At 37.1% G+C, this 19,478-nt stretch overlaps 1 protein-coding gene across 4 annotated transcripts in view; it reads right to left on the bottom strand.

The window, feature by feature from the left end:
• The window catches only part of OSBPL9 (oxysterol binding protein like 9), a 138,545-nt gene that overhangs the window by 75,626 nt on the left and 43,441 nt on the right, over positions 1 to 19,478 (bottom strand). For all 4 annotated transcript variants that reach the window (XM_037148761.2, XM_037148762.2, XM_053655486.1 and 1 more), the window contains exon 4: positions 1,096 to 1,172. In XM_037148761.2, coding sequence (XP_037004656.2) covers positions 1,096 to 1,172 — 77 coding nt within the window. The remainder of the gene's footprint in view (positions 1 to 1,095; positions 1,173 to 19,478) is intronic.

Below are 19,478 nucleotides of genomic sequence, written 5' to 3'. Positions count from 1 at the left end.
CTCCACAGACAGGGAGGAAGGAGGTTATAAACCCCTGCCCTATACTACCTTGTCTATTCACGCCAATTCCTTGTATAGGACACAGATAAATAGAGAAATGGGGTGATAAAACATCAGTTTTCTATAATTCAATCTTGTAAATCAAAAGAAAATCCTCTATATGCCACAATGTATGCTCTTTCATTGGAGAATAAACATAGAAAACTATCTTCAGTATAGCAGAGTAGACACTTGGTGTTTTTTTCACTCAGCATCTTACGTTCATTATTCTAACTTTACTTGGGCTGGGGAGTGGGGAGGACCAGCTTCCACTCTATCAGCAATGTGTTTCCAGTGAAGCAGATAACATCTTGGCTCAAGGGGTGGAGCGCGTAACTATGAAACTGTGATTGGTCAGGGTTCAAAAAATAACTGAAGCTAAGGTGATCAGCATTAATTCTATTAATCCTATCACATCCAGAAACAACAATAATGGACTTGGATGGAGTTCCAACAAGGGATGGCTGAAATTGCTGCAACATCTTACCACTGAAAAGGGAGAACCTAACTAAAAATGAAGCCAACCCAGAAGAACTGGAATCGAGAAGTGGAGACTGGGGGTCTGGGTCCTCATGACCTTGTTTAAGTGCCTACTTCAAACCACGCCTAAGCCAGGTTTGCTTTTTTCTTAACCAGTTTGGGTTTTTTCTTTCACTTCCTTTTCAGAGGACCACCCAACACATGTGGTAATTGCCAAATCCTTTAACAAAAAAGTAGGTCAACTTCTCAGCACTTATCTGTTGTTAATGCACTGTATATAATTTGGTTATATTAATAACTAACTATAGGAACTAAATTTAAAAAAGGAACCTGGCACATTTTAACATAGCATTTCACTTTCAACACTGCCTTGTACTGTCTCATTTCTACATAAAAATCAGTATTTTACTATAACTTTACTATATATTATATATAACACTGTAATGGTAAGAATAAGCAACTCAGAAATTCAAATTTTTCATTACCTCATTATCACAGTTATTTAAGAAAACAGAAAACACGACCAAAAAACCCCCAAACTAATAAACTATCCAGAAACCATGTAAAGCTTCTTACTTGAAGCTGAAGAGTATGTCGAAGAATTGTTTCTTCTAAGGCATGGATCCACTTCTCTCGCTCATCAGCATCACGAGCTGGAATAAAAGATTATAAATATTAAAACCTTGATTTCTACAATATAGCTCTATTGAAAGTAAAAACTTTAAACTCTTACGCTAACAGAGAATGTTTTTGTTGTGCCATTTTCTTAATAGGTTCACTCTTCTACCCTCCAAACACGCTGTCTACTTACAGCAATTTATAAAAAGAGGAATCATTGTTTTCAATAGTAGACAAGTTCCCTTTCCACTGAGAACAACTAGAAAAGCTAGAATAATTATTTTAAAACAACTGATTGAAGCTATCAGACAATAACAAGGTAGTAAACAATGGACAGGGCAGACCTAGGAGAAGTCAAACACCTGGAAGGTAAACCTGGTATTTAGGGTCATTACAGGTATTGTAAATTCCAGGAGAGTAATTATAGACTGAGTAATAGTTTAAAAGCCTTGTCATTATGTGTGGGTAGGGGGCATATGAAAACACTGTACTTTCTAACTTAATTTCTCTGTGAATCTGAAACTGCTGTAACATTGAAGTCTATTTAAAAATAAAAATAAAATGCCTTGTAAGGCCAAAAGTTAGAAATGATAGCCCACCAACTGTGGGGCCTTTGGTGAACAGGTCATGTTTTGATTGGGATCTCAAAGGGCTGTACCTTGGGATTAAGAATAAAAGAACTAAAACAACTGCTCGGCCATCTGGGTGGCCCAGAAAAGTCATGACGCCTGAAATGGAACAACCCAGGGAGTTAGTGACCCTACGGCACCTGGGCTAGCAAAAGCACATGAAAATCTTTTCTGCAAAAGGAAGCATCTTAGCCACTAAATTATTTCTAAAAACAGTTTTCAGATACAATGTCTAGCACATAAGCAAAGATAACCAAGGACACAATGAGACAATATTATACATAAATGAAAACCAAGACAAGAGAAACAGGTCAACAGAGCTCCAGATATTTGAATAAACAGTCCCATGCTTTGAAAGTAACTATGCTTACTACGTTCAACAAAAACTAGAAACTTTGACAGAGACTTAGAAACCATTCTATAAATGATACAGATTTTTATTTAATTTTTTTCAATTATAAATAATATAGATTTTAATTAAACATAAATTCTAAAGTTAAAAACACAGTAAGCAAAATTAAGAACTCGATGATGAGTTTAACTGAAGATCAGATCAAATAAAGAGCAGAAAAAACTTATCAGAACAAAAAAAGAATGAGTCAAAAGGATACAAAATGTGGAAGAAGAAAGGGTAAGCAACAGAGAGTGACAGGGTGTAACATCGATGCAATTGGAACACCAGAAAAAGACAAAAGAAAAAATGTAAAAGCAGCACTGTTTGGCTGAGAATTTTTCAAAAGAGATTAAAGACACTAAGCCACAGATTTCAGAAACCCCAAGAATTCCAAGAAGGATATTTGGTTTATAGCAAAAATTACTATAAACCAAATATACATAAAATATCTTTAAAACAGCCAGGAAAGGGGTGGGGGTGGGGCAGTGGGGTATGGGGGTAGACATATTTCTGTATTACTCTCGATGAAACAACAATTAAATGGAGCTAAAGTCTCAGAAAAACAATGGCAACCAGAAGACAACGGAGTACTACATTCAATGGTTGAAGGACGTAACTTCCAATCTAGAATTCTGTGAAAAATACCTTTTGGTAATTAAGATAAAGTCACTTTCAGGCCAACAAAAACAGGGAATTTGTCACCAGCAGACACTCAATGAAAAATTTTAAAGGCATCCTTCATACATGAGGAATAATAACGGTGAAGGAAGGTGGTAGAAGTAGGAATGAATACAGAACAAAAAAAAATCATGTTACAGTACATGGTAAAACTAAGTAAATAGTTACAAATATGGTAAGAGAGAACCAAAATGATTTGTGGGTGTTACCAATTAGAACTGGAGGTTATCACTATGAATTTATGGTTTTGAGTATATATGTAAATAAATACATACACAAATATGGACATGGATATGTGTGTGTGTAACATAACATTCATAGATTCCACAGCTCTGAGAGGTCCTGGATGCCATTATTCCCAACAGGAATAAGTACACCTGGCACCAGGTGTTGATTTCCAAATACCATTCCCCAGTAAAAGGAACAGGGTTCCTTGGGAAAATTGTTGATTACAGAACTAAGGCAGGGAAGGTAGAAAATAAGCCTTAAACATCTTTTTTGTGTGTGTGCCAGAAAATAAGAAAGGAAATACTTAAAAAATGATAGGGACAAGTCAACAGAAGACAGAAGTCAGTTTAAAGGGAATTCTACTGGCCAAATCAAGGACAATTTGAGCATCAAAATAAATAATGATAGTAACAAATTTTAATCCATTGAGTAAAACCGGAAAACCATGAGTTACTACTGATACACACATTGAAGGTTTGATGAGGAATGGGATCTTAGCATAGCTTCAAAATACACCCCTACAAAAATTAATTCAGAAAGGAAAAGAATAATATTTAACAACAAAAGTCTAGCAGATACTGCCTTAATTAGGTAATCAAAGTAGTTGTCATCAGTAACAGGACAAACTGAAATCATTTCAGTGATCTTTGGGCCAAAGATAATATAATCTGAACCAAATCACAAAGAAACACCAGAAGAAAACAAACTGAAAGACGTTCTACAAAATAATTATTCTATAACCTTTAGAAGTGTCAAGGTCATAAAAGTCAAGGAAAGACTAAGAAACTGTTCCAGATTAGGGAGACTAGAGAGACAGAACTAATGCAGGATGGGATTCTGAACCACAACCTCTTGCTGTAACTGACATTATTGGGACAACTAGCAAAACTTGAATAGAGTCAGGATTGGTTGGTATCAATGCATCTGGTTTTAATGGTTGTATAGTGTGTATACAGGAAAATTTCCTTGTTTGCGGGAAATATACAGTAAAGCCTTTGGAGGTTATGGGACAGACAATTTGCAATTTACTGAAAAACAAAATGGTTCTATGGGGAGATTATTGCAACTTTTCTGTAAGATTCTCTCAATTTTTAAAAAATTATACCCAGCCCTAGCTGGTGTGGCTTAGTGGATTGAGTGCCGACCTGTGAACCAAAGGGTCGCCAGTTCAATGCCCAGTCAGGGCACAAGCCTGGGTTGTGGGCCAGGCCCCCAGTAGCAGGCACTTAAGAGGCAACTACACATTGATGTTTCTCTCCCTCTCTTTCTTCCTCTCTTCCCCTCTCTAAAATAAATAAATAAATCTTTAAAAAATTATACTTAAAACATTATGATAAATCAAGAAAGACATTAAATAAATGAAAATATCATTTTATGGATTTAAAGACTCAATATTGTAACAATTTTCAAATTGATCTATAGATTAAATGCAAAGTAAGTTAAAATTCCAAAAGACATTTTTGGAATTTGTCAAGTTAATTCTAAAATACAAATACAAATGGTACAAAAGGTTAAGAATAGCAAAAGCTTTCTTGAAAAAAGAGAAGTATTCTTAGAGGGTTTACTACATTAAATATAAAGTCTTAATTATAAATCTACAGTAATTAAGAAAATGTAGTATTGGAGCAAAGATAGATAAATAAACCACTGACTAGAGAAGCAGGCCCACTCATATATATGGACACTGGCTTCATGACAAATGTGGCACCACAGAGATTAAAGTAAAAAAATAATCTTTCAATAAATGATGCTAAGACAAAATTTTTAAGAAATTAAGTCTGACCTTACCTTAATTACAAAATACAAAAATCAGTTTTAGGCGGTTGCTTATTAAGTGTGAAAGAAAAACAATAAAGTTTCCAGAGGGCAAAACAGGAGAATTTCACCATAACCTTGGGATAGAGAAGAAGCTTCTTTAAAAAAAAAAAAAAGATCTTATTTATGTATTTTAAGAGAGAAGGGGAAAAGGAAGGAGAAAAGAGAGGAAGAGAAACATTGAGTGGATGCCTCTAGTACACACCCCAACCAGGGACCGAACCTGCAACCCAGGTATGTGCCCTGACTGGGAATCAAACCAGTGACTTTTTGCTTGGTAGGCTGATGCCCAACCAACTGAGCCACAATGGTCAGGGGGGAAAAAAGCTTCTTAAACAGGATATGAAACCCCTAATTATAAAGAAAATCACTGATAATTTTAACTATCAATACATCAAAGTTAAGATTTTTGGTTCATCAAAAGACACCATTTAGAGAATGTCATGATAAGTCACTGTGATACACAGAGTTAAAAAATATGAACTCTACAATCCCTGTCTGGGTAGCTCAGTTGAGAGGGGTGCCCCAACAGGCCAAGGTTGTGAATTCAATACCCGGGCAGGACACGTACAAGAATTAACCAAGGAATGCATAAATAAGTGGAACATCAAATCAATGTCACTGTCTGTCTGTCTGTCTCCCCCTCCCCCTCCCTCCCCACCCCTTCTATTCTCCCTCTCTCTAAAATCACTATTTAAAAAAGAATGACTCTACAGAAAAAGGAAGACAAATACCATATGATTTCACATATATGCGGGATCTAGAGAAGAAAATAAATGAACAAACAAAAACAGACACATGGTCACAGGGTACAAACTGATGGTTGCCAGAGAGGAAGACTGGGGCAGGGGGCGGGGTAGGAAACGAAGGGACAGGAATTGAGAGGCACAAATTGGTAGTTAGAAAACAGTCATGGGGACGTACAGTTCCACACAGGGAATACAGTCAATAATATTGTAATAACTACGTATAGTGCCAGGTGGGTACTTACTTGGCACCAAGTGGGTACTTTGTAAATATATATAACTATCTAATCACTATGCTGTGCACCTGAAATTAATATACAATAATACTGAATGCCAACTGTAGTTAAAAATAAAATTAAAAGAGAAAGAACATGGACTCTAGAGCTAGAATGCATAGGTTCAACTGTGAGCTTTGCTATTTATTAACCATGTCTTTTAACAAGTTGCTTAACCTTTCTAAAGCCTCAGCGTCCTCATTTCTAAAATGAGAACAATAATAGTATCTATCTCATAAGATGATTGTAGATTTTAAGTAAGTTAATACTAACATAACACATGGATAGGTACCAAGTTCACCAGATTCTTCCTGGATAGAATTAATCCCACTCTCTATCCTTTCTTTCAATTCCTACTGATAACATGCTGGTTCAAGCACTCCTACAGTCTCTTCCCTATAAACAAAAGATCACCACAAATGTAGACAATGCACTAGGTCCTGCTGTCTCCAACAGCCTGCATACCTCACTCTGAATGCTGTCTCCATCAAAATCCTCAGCATTCTCCCATGTCCTGTAGAATTCACCTAACCTCCCGAACAGTAAAAATCTTCCCCATCTTCTATTTCATGCCTCTTTTACAGGAACCAAACCATCTTTACATTGACCTACAAACACTCTAACTGAATTATCTTCCCTCTCATGGCATATTGCCCCCTCTGGAACTGTAGCATGGACTCTACCCTCTTTCCCATCTATCTAAACCCCACATCCCTCAGAACAAGGGATCTTGGCTCTCCTCAAGGCAGCCTTACCTAACTAGTCCAAAAGCAGTGATCCGTAGGGAACTGCTTCACATGGTGTGGAAATATAGCTCCGCCTCCACGTGGAAAACCACTGGGGAGCAAGCGGCACGTAGCACCACACCCCTGGAGAGGTATTCCCAGGCCTGCATTGTACCTAGATTGCTATGAGACTTGCTTTTGCTAAATCTCCCTCACCCTGAACTGAGGCAGCAAGTGCTTTCTGCAACTTCCTAAAATCTGAGCTAAACCCCCAAAGTACGCAGTGTTACCAGTTCAACCACTTTTCCCCTTGGTCTGCAACATCCTTCTCTTGGAAGTAATTAGCAACATTCTTTCCTTTGTTATCTGTAAAACGTGATCACCTGCAGTGAACCTGTGCATAGTAAATGAGGACTACCCTCCATATAATGTACCCAAAGAAGCAATAAAAGCCTGTCCAGGCGGGGTCGGGCTCTCTCTCAGAGATCAGCCATGCCGTCCCTTTTTCTCCACTGGATTTCTGTAGTCTGTCTGTATTTGCTCACTAGCAGTCACAACATACACGGACCCTGCAGGCCATGATCCACATCAGTGATCGCTCTCTCTCCTTTAAACTCCTGGAGGACTTTTAAATGCCAATATACCACCCAATTATTCTTTGATCAAGTATTTACTTACTACCTATAAAACTGAAATCTTATACCACCCCACACTGTTATTTACATTTTTCACATGTTTATGTTTTATATCTATGGTTAAAATGTAAATTCTCTGATAATAACCATACTGTTTAACATAGTACTAGATACATCCAGCCATCTTTCCATTCTCCTGTCCATCCATCTATCTATCCACCCATCCATCCATCCATCCACCCGACTGTTTATTGCATAATTATTGTATACCAAGTACTGTGTAGAAAAGAAACTAGGGATATAAGTTCAAATAAGAGTCAGGCCCTGTCTATATTATGACAGGCATCAAGTGACAGATACATTCGTAAACTGACAGCTGCTACTATACAGAATGACTGGTACGACCAGAGAGGAAATCAGTGTGAGCGTAGAGTTCAAAACCTATCACAAGGAAGTGTGTGTTTGTGGAGATTAATTTGGGGAAGGCTTAAGGAGCAAGGAGATCAGAGTTAAGCTTTAAAAAATTAGTAGAAATTAGAGTCTAAGGTTCTAGTGTGGTATGGTTGTGGTTGTGGAGGGGGAGGGGGAGAGGGAAGGAGGAAAAAAGGAAGGGGACAAAGAGAGGTGTGGAGGGGGGGTCACTGATAGGGAGCCACTCAAGGTAAAGAGGACAAAATAAGCAAAGGCCAATGTGTGACAAATTACTATATGAGGATACAGGACTAAACAAAATACAGCCCATGCTTTGCTATTTTTTCCAGTGTTGACCTTAGCAAGTCATTAATACCATCTGAATATTTATTTTAACACCTTCAAATTGGAGGCTTGCTGGCACAAAGATGATACATAGACCAATGGAACAAAAGAAGAAGAGAGCCCAGAAATAAACCTTTATATGTAAGGCCAAATAATAAAAATAGAAAAACAAGGGTGCCAAGACCACACAATGGGGAAAAGACAGTCTCTTCAACAAATGTTACTGGGAAAACTAGACATCCACACATTCCAAAGAATGAAGATGGACCCTTACCTTATACCAGGTATAAAAATTAATCAAAATATATGAAACACCTAAATGCCAGACCTAAAACAAACTCCTAGAAGAAAACATAGGGGGATATCTTCAGAACATTGGACTTGGCAAATATTCCTTAGATATGACACCAAAAGCAGAGGCAACAGAATTTTTAAAAATAGACAAATGTAACTACAATGAACTTAAATACTTCTGGGTATCAAAGGAAACAATCAACAGAGAGAAAAGGCAACCTTCGGGAGTGGGAGAAAATACTGCAAATCATATACTTGATAAGATGTTAGTATCTAGAGACTATACTGTTATAAGGAACTTCTTACACGCAACACCAACAAACTTGATTTTAAAAAAAAAGAGCAAAAGAGTTAACAGATATTTGCCAAAGAAGACATACAAGCATCCAATGAGCAGATGAAAAGATGCTCAACATTACTAATCATTAGGCAAACCCAAAACACAATGAGATATCACCTTTCACCCATGAGGATGGCCACTACCAAAATAACAGAAATAGTAAGTGTTAGCAAGCATACAGAGAAGTTGGAATCCTTGTGCCCCGTTGATGGGAATGCAAAATGTACAACCATTATGGAAAACAGTATAGAGGTTCCTCAGAAAATTAAAAACAGGAATACCATACAATCCAGCAATCTCACGTCTAGTTGTACAGTGAATCCAAAGAAATTCAAAGCAGCATCCCAAAGATATAGTTGCACATCCATGTTCACTGCAGCATTATTCACAATAATCAAAGGTGGATGAGCTCAATCAGATATTTATTGACAGATGAATGGATGAAGAAAATGTGGCATATATATACAACAGAATATTAGACAGAATAAAAAATAAGGAAATTCTGACATATGCTACAACATGGATGAATCTTGTGAACATTATACTAAGTGAAAGCAGCCAGTCACAAAAAGACAACACACTGTATCAGTCTACTCATATGAAGTCCCTAAAGCAGTCAAAACTATAGAAACAGAAAGGGAAATGTGATCACTGAGGTCTGGAGAGAAGGGGCAGGGGGAATCAGTGTTCAACTGACACAGAATTTCAGTATTATACAAGATTAAAAGTTCTAGAGACTGTTGCACACCAATGTGAATATACTTAATGTTACTGAAAAATGGTTTAGTTGGTAAATTTAATGTTATGTGCTTTTTATATTTAAAAAAATAAATTGGAGGCTTGGACTAAATTGCCCTTTCCAGCTGAAAATTCAATATTCTATTATCCTGACTAACCCAGTCCACCTTCTCCTATTCTCCCATGAACCAGTAAACAAACCTGTACTCTGCTGGATCTATTGGGGAAGTATATTTGTCTATATGAAGTACCAATGAAATGCATGGTTATTTACTCAATCATAATAAATTATTTGTTCACATGAGAAATAAGGGCACAGTAGTGATATACAATTCACAAACCACCTGCTGAGGAAGCTTCTCTAGAAGTAGAATTAAACTTCTGAACAAATCCCTACTACAATGGTCCAATTTAATTAGTGAAAACAACTTTTAAATAGTACATTATGCTCCCTATATTAAAAAGGTTCCTCCCTCTTTTTACGAAGTTTATATACCGTATTTTGCTGTGCATAATGTGCTCCCATGTATAATGCATGCCCACATTTTTGTGTGCATTATACACAGGATTGTTACACCCATGCACATACTCATTACACCCACGCATAATGCGCATCCTTATTTTCCCTCAAAAATTTGGGCAAAAAAGTGCACATTATACACGGCAAAATACGGTATTCAACTTATCTCTAGAATTCTTATCTCTGCTCCTACCTCATTACATTTTCAAGCTCTCTTTCCATTCTCTGAGCCAGCAAGCTCTAAATTTTGTTTGGCTCTGACCCACAATAAATACACAGAATGACACTGTTCACAAATACATATACACATATATGTGTACATAGACGTACACACACAAAACTAGAACATTAGTTTCACAAAACAATGTTTGCTTTTACTACATGCCATACACATTGATATTTCCTCTCTGCTGTATTTCACTTTTTAAAAACACTGATCTTGGTCCACCAAATAGGATTCACAATCCACAGTGAATTGCCGTCTACAGTGTGGAAAACACTTCTCTATGCCACTCCAATGCCCCACAAAGCTACTGCTTTTCAGTATCTGTTAAGCAGTACAGGATAAAGACTAAGAAGGCTGGCCCTGATGCATAGCTTTGTCCTTATTCACCCAGACCTTGAGCATGTTACTTAAACTCTCTGAGCTTTACTTTTCTCATCAATAATGAGGATGATAATACTACCTATGGGGATGATAACAGTACCTAGACCTTACAAGGTTGCTGTAGGGTTTAAATGAGATCATTAATCTCTACAATATTTACCACAGTGCCTGATATATACTAAATTATCAACATATTACTATCCCACAGAGCCTTAAGAGAAAGAAAACAAGCTCTATTAATAATCTAATAAATGACTAGCCAGAAAAAATGAGTAAAGAAGGGATTACTGGTAAATTCTTATTTCTAATAATGACTGGTTTACATGGAAACAGTATAAAGTGCACAGAAGGAAAAACAATATCCATCCAGTAAATAAAATACTTACATTTTCAGGATTCTATTTACATTCCATAGTATTACACATATTTGAAGTAGGTTTTAAGACAAGTTTCTAAAACTCCTATACCTTGCTGTTCCTGATCCACTGCTTAAGAATCTGTTCTCTTAGTCACATTTTCTTCTGCTCCAAGACATACAGCAACTATGAATAAATTACTGCTTGTTCATGAAAGAAAGTGGTTATTTACCTGTTTTGTAATTGAAGTAAAAAAAATAGCCTCTATAATCAGGAAAGCCTCCTTTTCTCTGAAAGTTATTGTGAAATGAAAACATTATGCAAAAACAGATTTACAAGATTAAATGCTTAAGTAACTGCTCAAAAGCTATGGAGCCCCAATTCACATCGGGTATTGTGTTGAAGATATAAGCAAGGATAAGGCAGACCATAATCTCAAGTAATTTGGTCTCCTGAAAAGTACAATCACTTGGTTTGGTAGTACACTGTTCAGTGGGGAGTTATCTTCACATATTCTAATAGCCTCTAGTATCTGCTTATGAGAAGCCTATGCATTCTTCTAGGCTATGCTAAAATGTCACCTTACCCACATATGGTGCTCATGATAAGAGGATCTGCTCTTTCCTTAAATTTATTTGAGCATTTCGATACTCAGGTAGCATATAAATATGTCATATACTAGTCATTGTCTTAGGCATTAGGAGCACAGCTTTGAGCAACAGTTTATAACTGTAGTCTAGCAATAATCAGAGTCCAAATCTACATTTCCTATCTTAATTCCCAATATACTCCTCTATGAACCACTAATTTCAGTTACATTATACTTAATGCTCACATGACTCAAGTTCCCAGCTTTTGCTCAAGGTATTCCCTCAGCTGAAATGCCTGAGTCTTGTCTCAGTGTAAATAATAAAAGCTAACTCTATTAAGCATTTAATTTGTGTCAGCATGGTTTGATACATATGTCTAAACATTTAACATGTTTTACCTAATTAAATCCTCACAACCAATACATAAGATAGGTATTATTATTATCTTCATTTTCCAGACTATAGACAGAGAAAGTTTAGTATTTTGCAATAATGACCAAAAACTCCCTGGTCTGGTTAAGGAAAATACCACACAAGTCCAAGAAGTTCAGGGAGTCCCGAACAAGATGGCCCCAAAGAGGCCCACACAGAGACACAGCATAATTAAAACGGCAAAGCTTAAAGACAAGGAGAGAATCATAAAAGCTGCAAGAGAAAAGCAGGTAGTTACATATAAGGGAGCTCCAATTAAATTGTTATCATTCTCAACAAAAACATTTCAAGCCGGAAGGGAGTGGCAGGAAATATTCAAGGTGATGAAAAGCAGGGACCTACAACCAAGGCTGCTTTACCCAGGAAGGCTATCACTTAAAACTGAAGGAGAAATAAAGAGCTTCCTAGATAAGAAAAAGCTAAAGGAGTTTGTTAACACCAAACCAGTACTGCAACAAATGTTAAAGGGCTTACTTTAAGAAGAAAAAGGAAAAGGAAAAAAAAAAAAAGGAGGAAAATACTTTAAAAATAAAATGGCACTAAATATGTATCTATCAACAACCACCTTAAATGTAAATGGCTTGCCCTGGCTGGTGTAGCTCCGTGGATTGAGCTTGGGCCTGCAAACCAAAGAATCGGGTTTGACTCCCAGTCAGGGCACATGCCTGGGTTGTAAGCCAGTTCTCAGCAAGGAATGCACAAGAGGCAACCATACATTGATACTTCTCTCCCTCTCTCCTTTCCCTTCCCCTCTAAGATAGATAGATAGATAGATAGATAGATAGATAGATAGATAGATAGATAGATAGATAGATAAAAGGCTTGAATGCTCCGACCAAAAGACACAGGGTAGCTGAATGGATAAGAAAATAAGACCTATATGTATGCTGTCTCTAAGATACACACCTCAGATAGAAAGATACAGACTAAAAGTAAAGGATGGAAAAAATATTTCATGCAAATAGAAAGGAAAAAAAACCACTGGGTAGCAGTACTTATATCCAACAAAATAGACTTTAAAACGAAGGCTATAGTAAGAGACAGAGTAGGTAGGATACCACTTAATGATAAAGGGAACAATCCAACGAGAGGATATAACTCTAGTAAACATTTACACACCCAACATTGGAGCACCTAAATATGTAAAGCAAATCTGGATGGACATACAGGGAGAAGTTGACAGAAATACAGTTTTAACACCCCACCGACTTCAGTGAATAGATCTTCCAGACAGAAAATCAGCAAGGAGGCAGTGGCTTTAAACAACACACTATACCAAATGGATTTAATTGGTATCTTCAGAGCATTTCACTCCCCCAAAAGCAGAATATACATACTTTTCAAGAGCACATGGAATGTTTTCTAGGATGCACCACATGTTAGTACACAAAAGAAGTTTCAATAAATTTAAGAAGACTGAAATCATATCAAGCATCTTCTCTGACCACAATGCTATGAAAAGTAGAAATCAATCACAAGAAGAAAAATGAAAAACATACAAAGACATGGAAGCTAAATAACATATTAGTATATTGCGATGACATTGTACCTAGAAGGCAACAAAATAAACAGAGTGTTAAGACTTCAAGCAACCCTGGGCCTGTTAATAAGCCTCCTCCCATCCCTTTCTTGCTAGACAAAGTCCTTCTAAGATAACAATAATAAGCCTTTCTGTAATTTGGAAACAGTATGAAATAGAAAGTAGAGCCAAAACCTCCAGTCAGAAAATTTGGGTTCAAGTCTCAGTTAAATTATTCTTGTGTGACCTCAGGAGGACAGTACTTAGCACCTCTGAGTTGTATCCACAAATTTCAAAAGGGGTTAATATCACCAACCATCTCAGAGGTCTCCTGTGAAGATCAGGTGAAATGAGGTATGCAACACTGGGGAGCCAGTGAGGTCAAGGGCCCTCAGGGCAAAATTACTTTACGATAATACTAGGACACCTCTGTGTGTTGACATCTGCACTGATGGTACAAGAGCGATGGTGGCAAAACTGCTGGCATCTTAGCAAAAATAGAGATAATGACACCAAAGATTCATTCAAAGTACCAGATAGACTGTGGAATTTAATGTAATGGAGTATTTTCATATATAAATCTCACTACCATAGTTTCAGATTCCACATTGCAACTAACCTATAAGAAACTATCACTTGTTGAGTTCTGGAAAAGTATCACAGAATAAAATTCACAATTATCGGAAAAGGCTATTAAAATACTCCTCCTTTTTATAACCATATGTCTGCATGAAACTATATTTTCTTCATATAGTTTCTTCAACCAAAACCACATATCACAAAAGACTGAATGCAGAAACAGAGATGAAAATCCAACTATCTTCTATTAAACCAGACATTACAAAGATTTGTAAAAATGTACATGATCACTTTTCTAATTTTTTTTGGGGGGGGGGAATGATTTCCCAAATAAATGGGAAATCAGCTTACTTTCTCATAAACTGTTATTAGTATAATGGGTTTGTTACTAATATTTTAAGTGAATAAATAATTTTTAAATCTCAGTTTGAATTTCTAACCTGTAAATATCAATAGATGTAACTCATGTAAACAAAAGCTCTTTGGAGTCCTCAATAAGTTTGTAAAGGGATCCTGACATTAAAAAATGTCAGAATCAGCCCTGGCTGGTGTGGCTCAGTGGATTGATTGCCTGCCTGCAAACCAAGGGGTTGCTGGTTCGATTCCCAATCAGGGCACATGCCTGGGTTGTGGGCCAGGTCCCCAGTTGGGGGCACATGAGAGGCAACCACACATTGATGTTTCATTCCCTCTCTTTCTCCCTCCCTTCCCCTCTCTCTTAAAGGTAAATAAATAAAATATTTTTTTAAGTTTCAGAATCACTGGTATATATTGTATGTCACCTCTTACTTGAGTACATATTGATGCCTCCTCTACTAGAACAGCAGCTCCTAGAAATCGGAAGTTTCTTGGTCTTATTTGTTGTTGTATATCTAGCACGCAGCAAAGCACCCTGCATGTTTTATAGGTACTCATTATATGTTTGTGAGTGGGTACATGAAAGATGCTGAATAAAAACATTCCATTGAGATAATTAGGTGGTTCAAAGTGCTGCAGACTGTAATTTGTAACCAGTTGGGGCAGGCTGAGTGCTCAGAGGGTGGTTTTTAAAGAAGGTAATAAAGAGGTGTGGAGAGAGAAAAACCAACTCACATGACTCTAAATCTAAAGTAATCTAAACCATGTTTTGATATTCAGAAGTCTAAGCACCATAGCGTAAATAAACTGCTTATCATCATTAGGTCAGTGCAAGATCAGATTAGAGAAAGAATGATCTCTGTACTTTATTACATTTTGTACAAGCTTCTATCAATGCACCTATAACACGATAATGCTCATTTGTTAACATTTTTTCCTTCCATTGCTCAGCAGTGCATTCCCTGAGCTCTGGGATGGAATCTGATGCATAGCTGAATTCTCAAAGCTTGACATGTTCTTAGAAAAGAAGAACATGAAACTTGTAATTATCAGAAAAATGGTAATTTGTCACCTTTTTAAATGATACCTTCTCAGAGCTCCTGACCAGTGTATACTAAATCCTGGGCCCCCCATCAAGCATTCTCAGTCCCCCAAATCCTGCTCTACTTTTTCATTTCTCCATTGTACTCACCCCATGACACACATACACGCACACAGCACATTTTTAGATTTATAGCCTGCTCCTGCCGCTAGACTGGAAGCTCCACAAAGGCAGGGATCTTTATCTGCTTTATGTACTGATGTATCCCAAGCCCCCAGAATCATGCCAGGCAAACAAGTGCTCACTGGGTATTTGTTGAATGATGAATAATGATCCACTGATTCATTATTCAGTGTATGGTTCCATTTTTTTATATTTGGAATCTAAAAATAGGATTTCCAAAGAAATCCTAAAATTTCCTAAGAAATCATTATTTTTGCTTAGTATCCCTTAAAGCTGCCATCATTGACTCCCTCAATTCTTTTGAACAGTTTTAGCTAAAGCCTCCAAACTGTTGAATAAAACACAAGCAAATATTGACCAAAGTTTCTCCCTCACAACCTCTGCTTTGACTATCTAAAGCAATACTGTGCTTCTCCTGGACAGATTCAGCATTGTACTGGGCAACTGATATTTTTCATTGGGGCAAACAGACAAGAAAACCAGATGTAGATTGATGGGTTCGTTTCAACTCATTCTATAATTACATGCTTGTAAATCAACGTATCCCAACCAATCAAAAATCCTCACCAAATTTATATGTAAATATACACTGATAATTTTAGTTTCTGCAGATGTTTCCTAATTACTTTAACTCCAGGTTTTAGTAAAGAGGCCACCATTCCTTAAACTTGAATTTAAGAAAAATTAAGATTTATGTTTTCAATCTTTAAGTCTTAAAATACTGACAGAGGGTAGAAATTAGAGAAATTAGGAATATCATTAGAAATAGGATGGTTTTAGAGAACTCACCCAGACATCAATAAAGAGGGTGATTTGGCAGAACAGAGACCAGAAAAGGGAGAGAAGGGAGTTAAAAAGTTACTTAGGGGATAAAGAAAAGGTAGAGTCTAATGGAGATTGTGAATCATTTGATATTGAGACAGTGTAAGGGATGCAGATGTAAGGAAATAGAAGGCTTCAAATTGGATACCTTGGGTAAGCAGAAGTGCTACTCCACATCACAGAGAACACAGGAGGAAAAACGGGCTGAAACTGGAGGGCTGAACATTTTTTATTTTGGGTTTGAAGAGACCCAGATTCAACTCTGAAATGTGGCAAACCTGACCTCCTGAAGAATTTTATTATCGAAAGTTTTACTGGGTTTATTAATTAATAGTACTCAAATAAACGTTGCTACAAACTACTCCCTTTTCCAGGAGAAGCCAAAAAGTAGAACATGTCTTTTGTTTTTGCTTAATTTCTTTTTTATTGTTGTTCAATTACAGTTGTCCCACCTTGCCTATGTATTCTAGGGAAGGGAAGGGGGAGAGAGAGAGAAGGAGGTAATTTTGGAGAGCTGAAACCACATCTCAGTTCATACGGAAAAACGAAGAACTTCAAAAACACTCTCACTGATTACCAAGGTTAAGGGTTATTCAGAAAAGAAGAACTGTGTTATAGAATCACTATAGGCCTAATCATTAGGCATGAATTAGGAAACACAGAAAAAAAAAAACACATGTTAGAAAATTCAGGAATAAAACTAAAGCAAGGCAACTAAAATATACCTATAAGAAAAGAGAAGTTGCTACTTAATTCTCTTGTCCACCTCCAAGACAAACAAGGTCAAAATAGGTGTGGCCTAACATGACAGAATCATATTAATAAGAAACTATAATGATCTATTTGTTACTTTAAATAGAATGCTTAGAGTTTCTGAAAATAGATTTTATTCCTTACATAGTGAGAGGACAGAAGCCCTTTAGACTTAAAGTATGCAAATATGGCTTCAGGGTATAAAGTACAGTAAAGGTATTTCTACATTATACTCTTACAATATTCCTAGTGAACAACATTTCTGAAGGCCTCCCTCTTTGCCCTTAGTAGCTCTCCAAGGATTTCTGCTCAGAGCAGAGAGACAGCAATATGCTATTTCCTTCCTTCTCTATATTTAGCTGTAAGCTCTTAATATATTCATCTTTTTGTTAGGAAAGCATATATTTCCAGACCAAGTCTGCGATATAAACCCAGACATAATCCCAGTACATCCCACAAGCTGTAACTCTAGCTTGTAAAACCCAATCTAGATAAAGTGAAATGTCATTGATTCAGCCCTCCCTACAATTTAGGGCTCAAATCCTACTTGTAATAATTTATACCAAAGCACTATGCTTAAACCAATTTACCAAGTACAAAGTATTAAAAACATGAAAAAAAATTCATAATGATAAGTCACACTAAAAAATATTAGTGCAATGTTAGTTTGGTTCTAATGTCTATAATAAAGCTAAAAAAGGGAATCTCTTGCCAGATAACCTATCACTCAGATTTGTTTCCTTCTGTCCACCGTGAACCAACCTGTCCGCTTTACTAACACTCAACTATACACTACATTTATGGCATGGCCTTCATTTATCTCATTAACCTAAAAGTGTAGACTGCTAAAAGGAAAGGACTTACTTTGGCTCACATTCCAAAGTTCTGCAAGATGGCTCAAAAGTTCCACCCAGAGAAAGTGGTTAAGCAACAATTTATATACATCCTTCAAATAGTTATTTTCTATACTCATAGTCTTTCCATTAAAATATCAAAGTATACCTCATGCAAATAAAAGTTGGTCACTATTTTTGAGCCCTGCTATCTGCCAGGCATCATGTTGAGTATTTATATGCATTTTCTCTAATCTTACAGTAATACCAGAGGTCAGTATTGCCAACCTCATCTTACTGGTGATCCGTCCTCCACATTTAGGCTTCTTAGGCAGACAGGACTTTGTCTGCAAAGGAGGAATAAAACTGAGAAGATATGTTGGCTTGTTTTCCTCAACAACTTAGGTATGTTCCTTCATTGATATATTAAAAGAACTCTGTAGTCAGAACAGGAATAAAATTAAATGGTGTACAGGTCAACACTATTTGACCCTCTGCCCTTTAAGTCCATTCAGAGAACATTGCTGGGCCAGTCTTCCAAGCCTCCCTCACAGTTGGTGACAGATCGCTCATCTCATGCTGCATGCTATGGCTCATACCGATCTCTTCTGACCAATGTCCCAGCTCCCTTGCCTCAGCTTAGCCCCTGCCAAGTGACAGCTAACAATTTGAATACACTGAGCACAGGGGAAACTTTGACAACCAAACCACATGACAGCATGAAAACATTTACTACTCTCAGACTAGGAAGCATGATGTACTGTTTGGAAGAGAAAACAGTAGTGAAGCTAGAACTGCAAAGTGGCTAAGACGCAGTGAAGAAAGAAGTCAGTGTGGCCAAGGGTAACAAGGGACAAAAGGTGTGAACAAGCAGCACCGTGCAATGAAAATAGCATGGGTTTGAATCCAGGCTTGGCCACTTCTTGTGCATGTTACCTTGAGTTAAAAATTCCTCCAAGCCTCAGTTTCCTTATCTATAAAATGGAAATAAAAATACCCCTCTCATAAGATGTGTGGGGTACATACGAGGACCACAGTGCCTAACATGACACTAACTGCATCCTGAATAACTGTTTGCTTCCTCTTCTCTACCCTGCTACCTTCTTTTATTCATCAGCACTCACTCCCCAGGAAGACACCCAATCAACCTCTCCAAGATTAAAAAAAAATCCCACTGACACCTATCCCCACTTGACTTAAATCACCCATGAGCAAAGGTTCAGCTCAATTCCCTTTTATATTCCCAAAGCAGATATCCTCATTAAAGCTAACAACGCAGCAAAGATGCAGCTGCCTTATAGTTTATCTGAATCATAATTCTTTTTTCCAGGGGATTAGTCAAAATATCTTAGGGGACTCCAAATTTAATATTAAGAAAATGCAGTGATGAAACAACTCGGACTTACGTAGTGGACCAAGGGTGCACACATATGGGTGCACTACAAAGCATCGTGATGAGAATAAATGTTCACAGACCGCATGTAGAGTTAATGGT

The sequence above is a fragment of the Artibeus jamaicensis genome, unplaced genomic scaffold, assembly GCF_021234435.1.
Source record: "Artibeus jamaicensis isolate MK-2021 breed Jamaican fruit bat unplaced genomic scaffold, CSHL_Jam_final scaffold_1019, whole genome shotgun sequence".
Classification (NCBI taxonomy): Eukaryota; Metazoa; Chordata; class Mammalia; order Chiroptera; family Phyllostomidae; genus Artibeus; species Artibeus jamaicensis.
The sequence above is the reverse complement of the archived record's forward strand: the minus strand, read 5'-3'. Positions and strand labels throughout refer to the sequence as shown.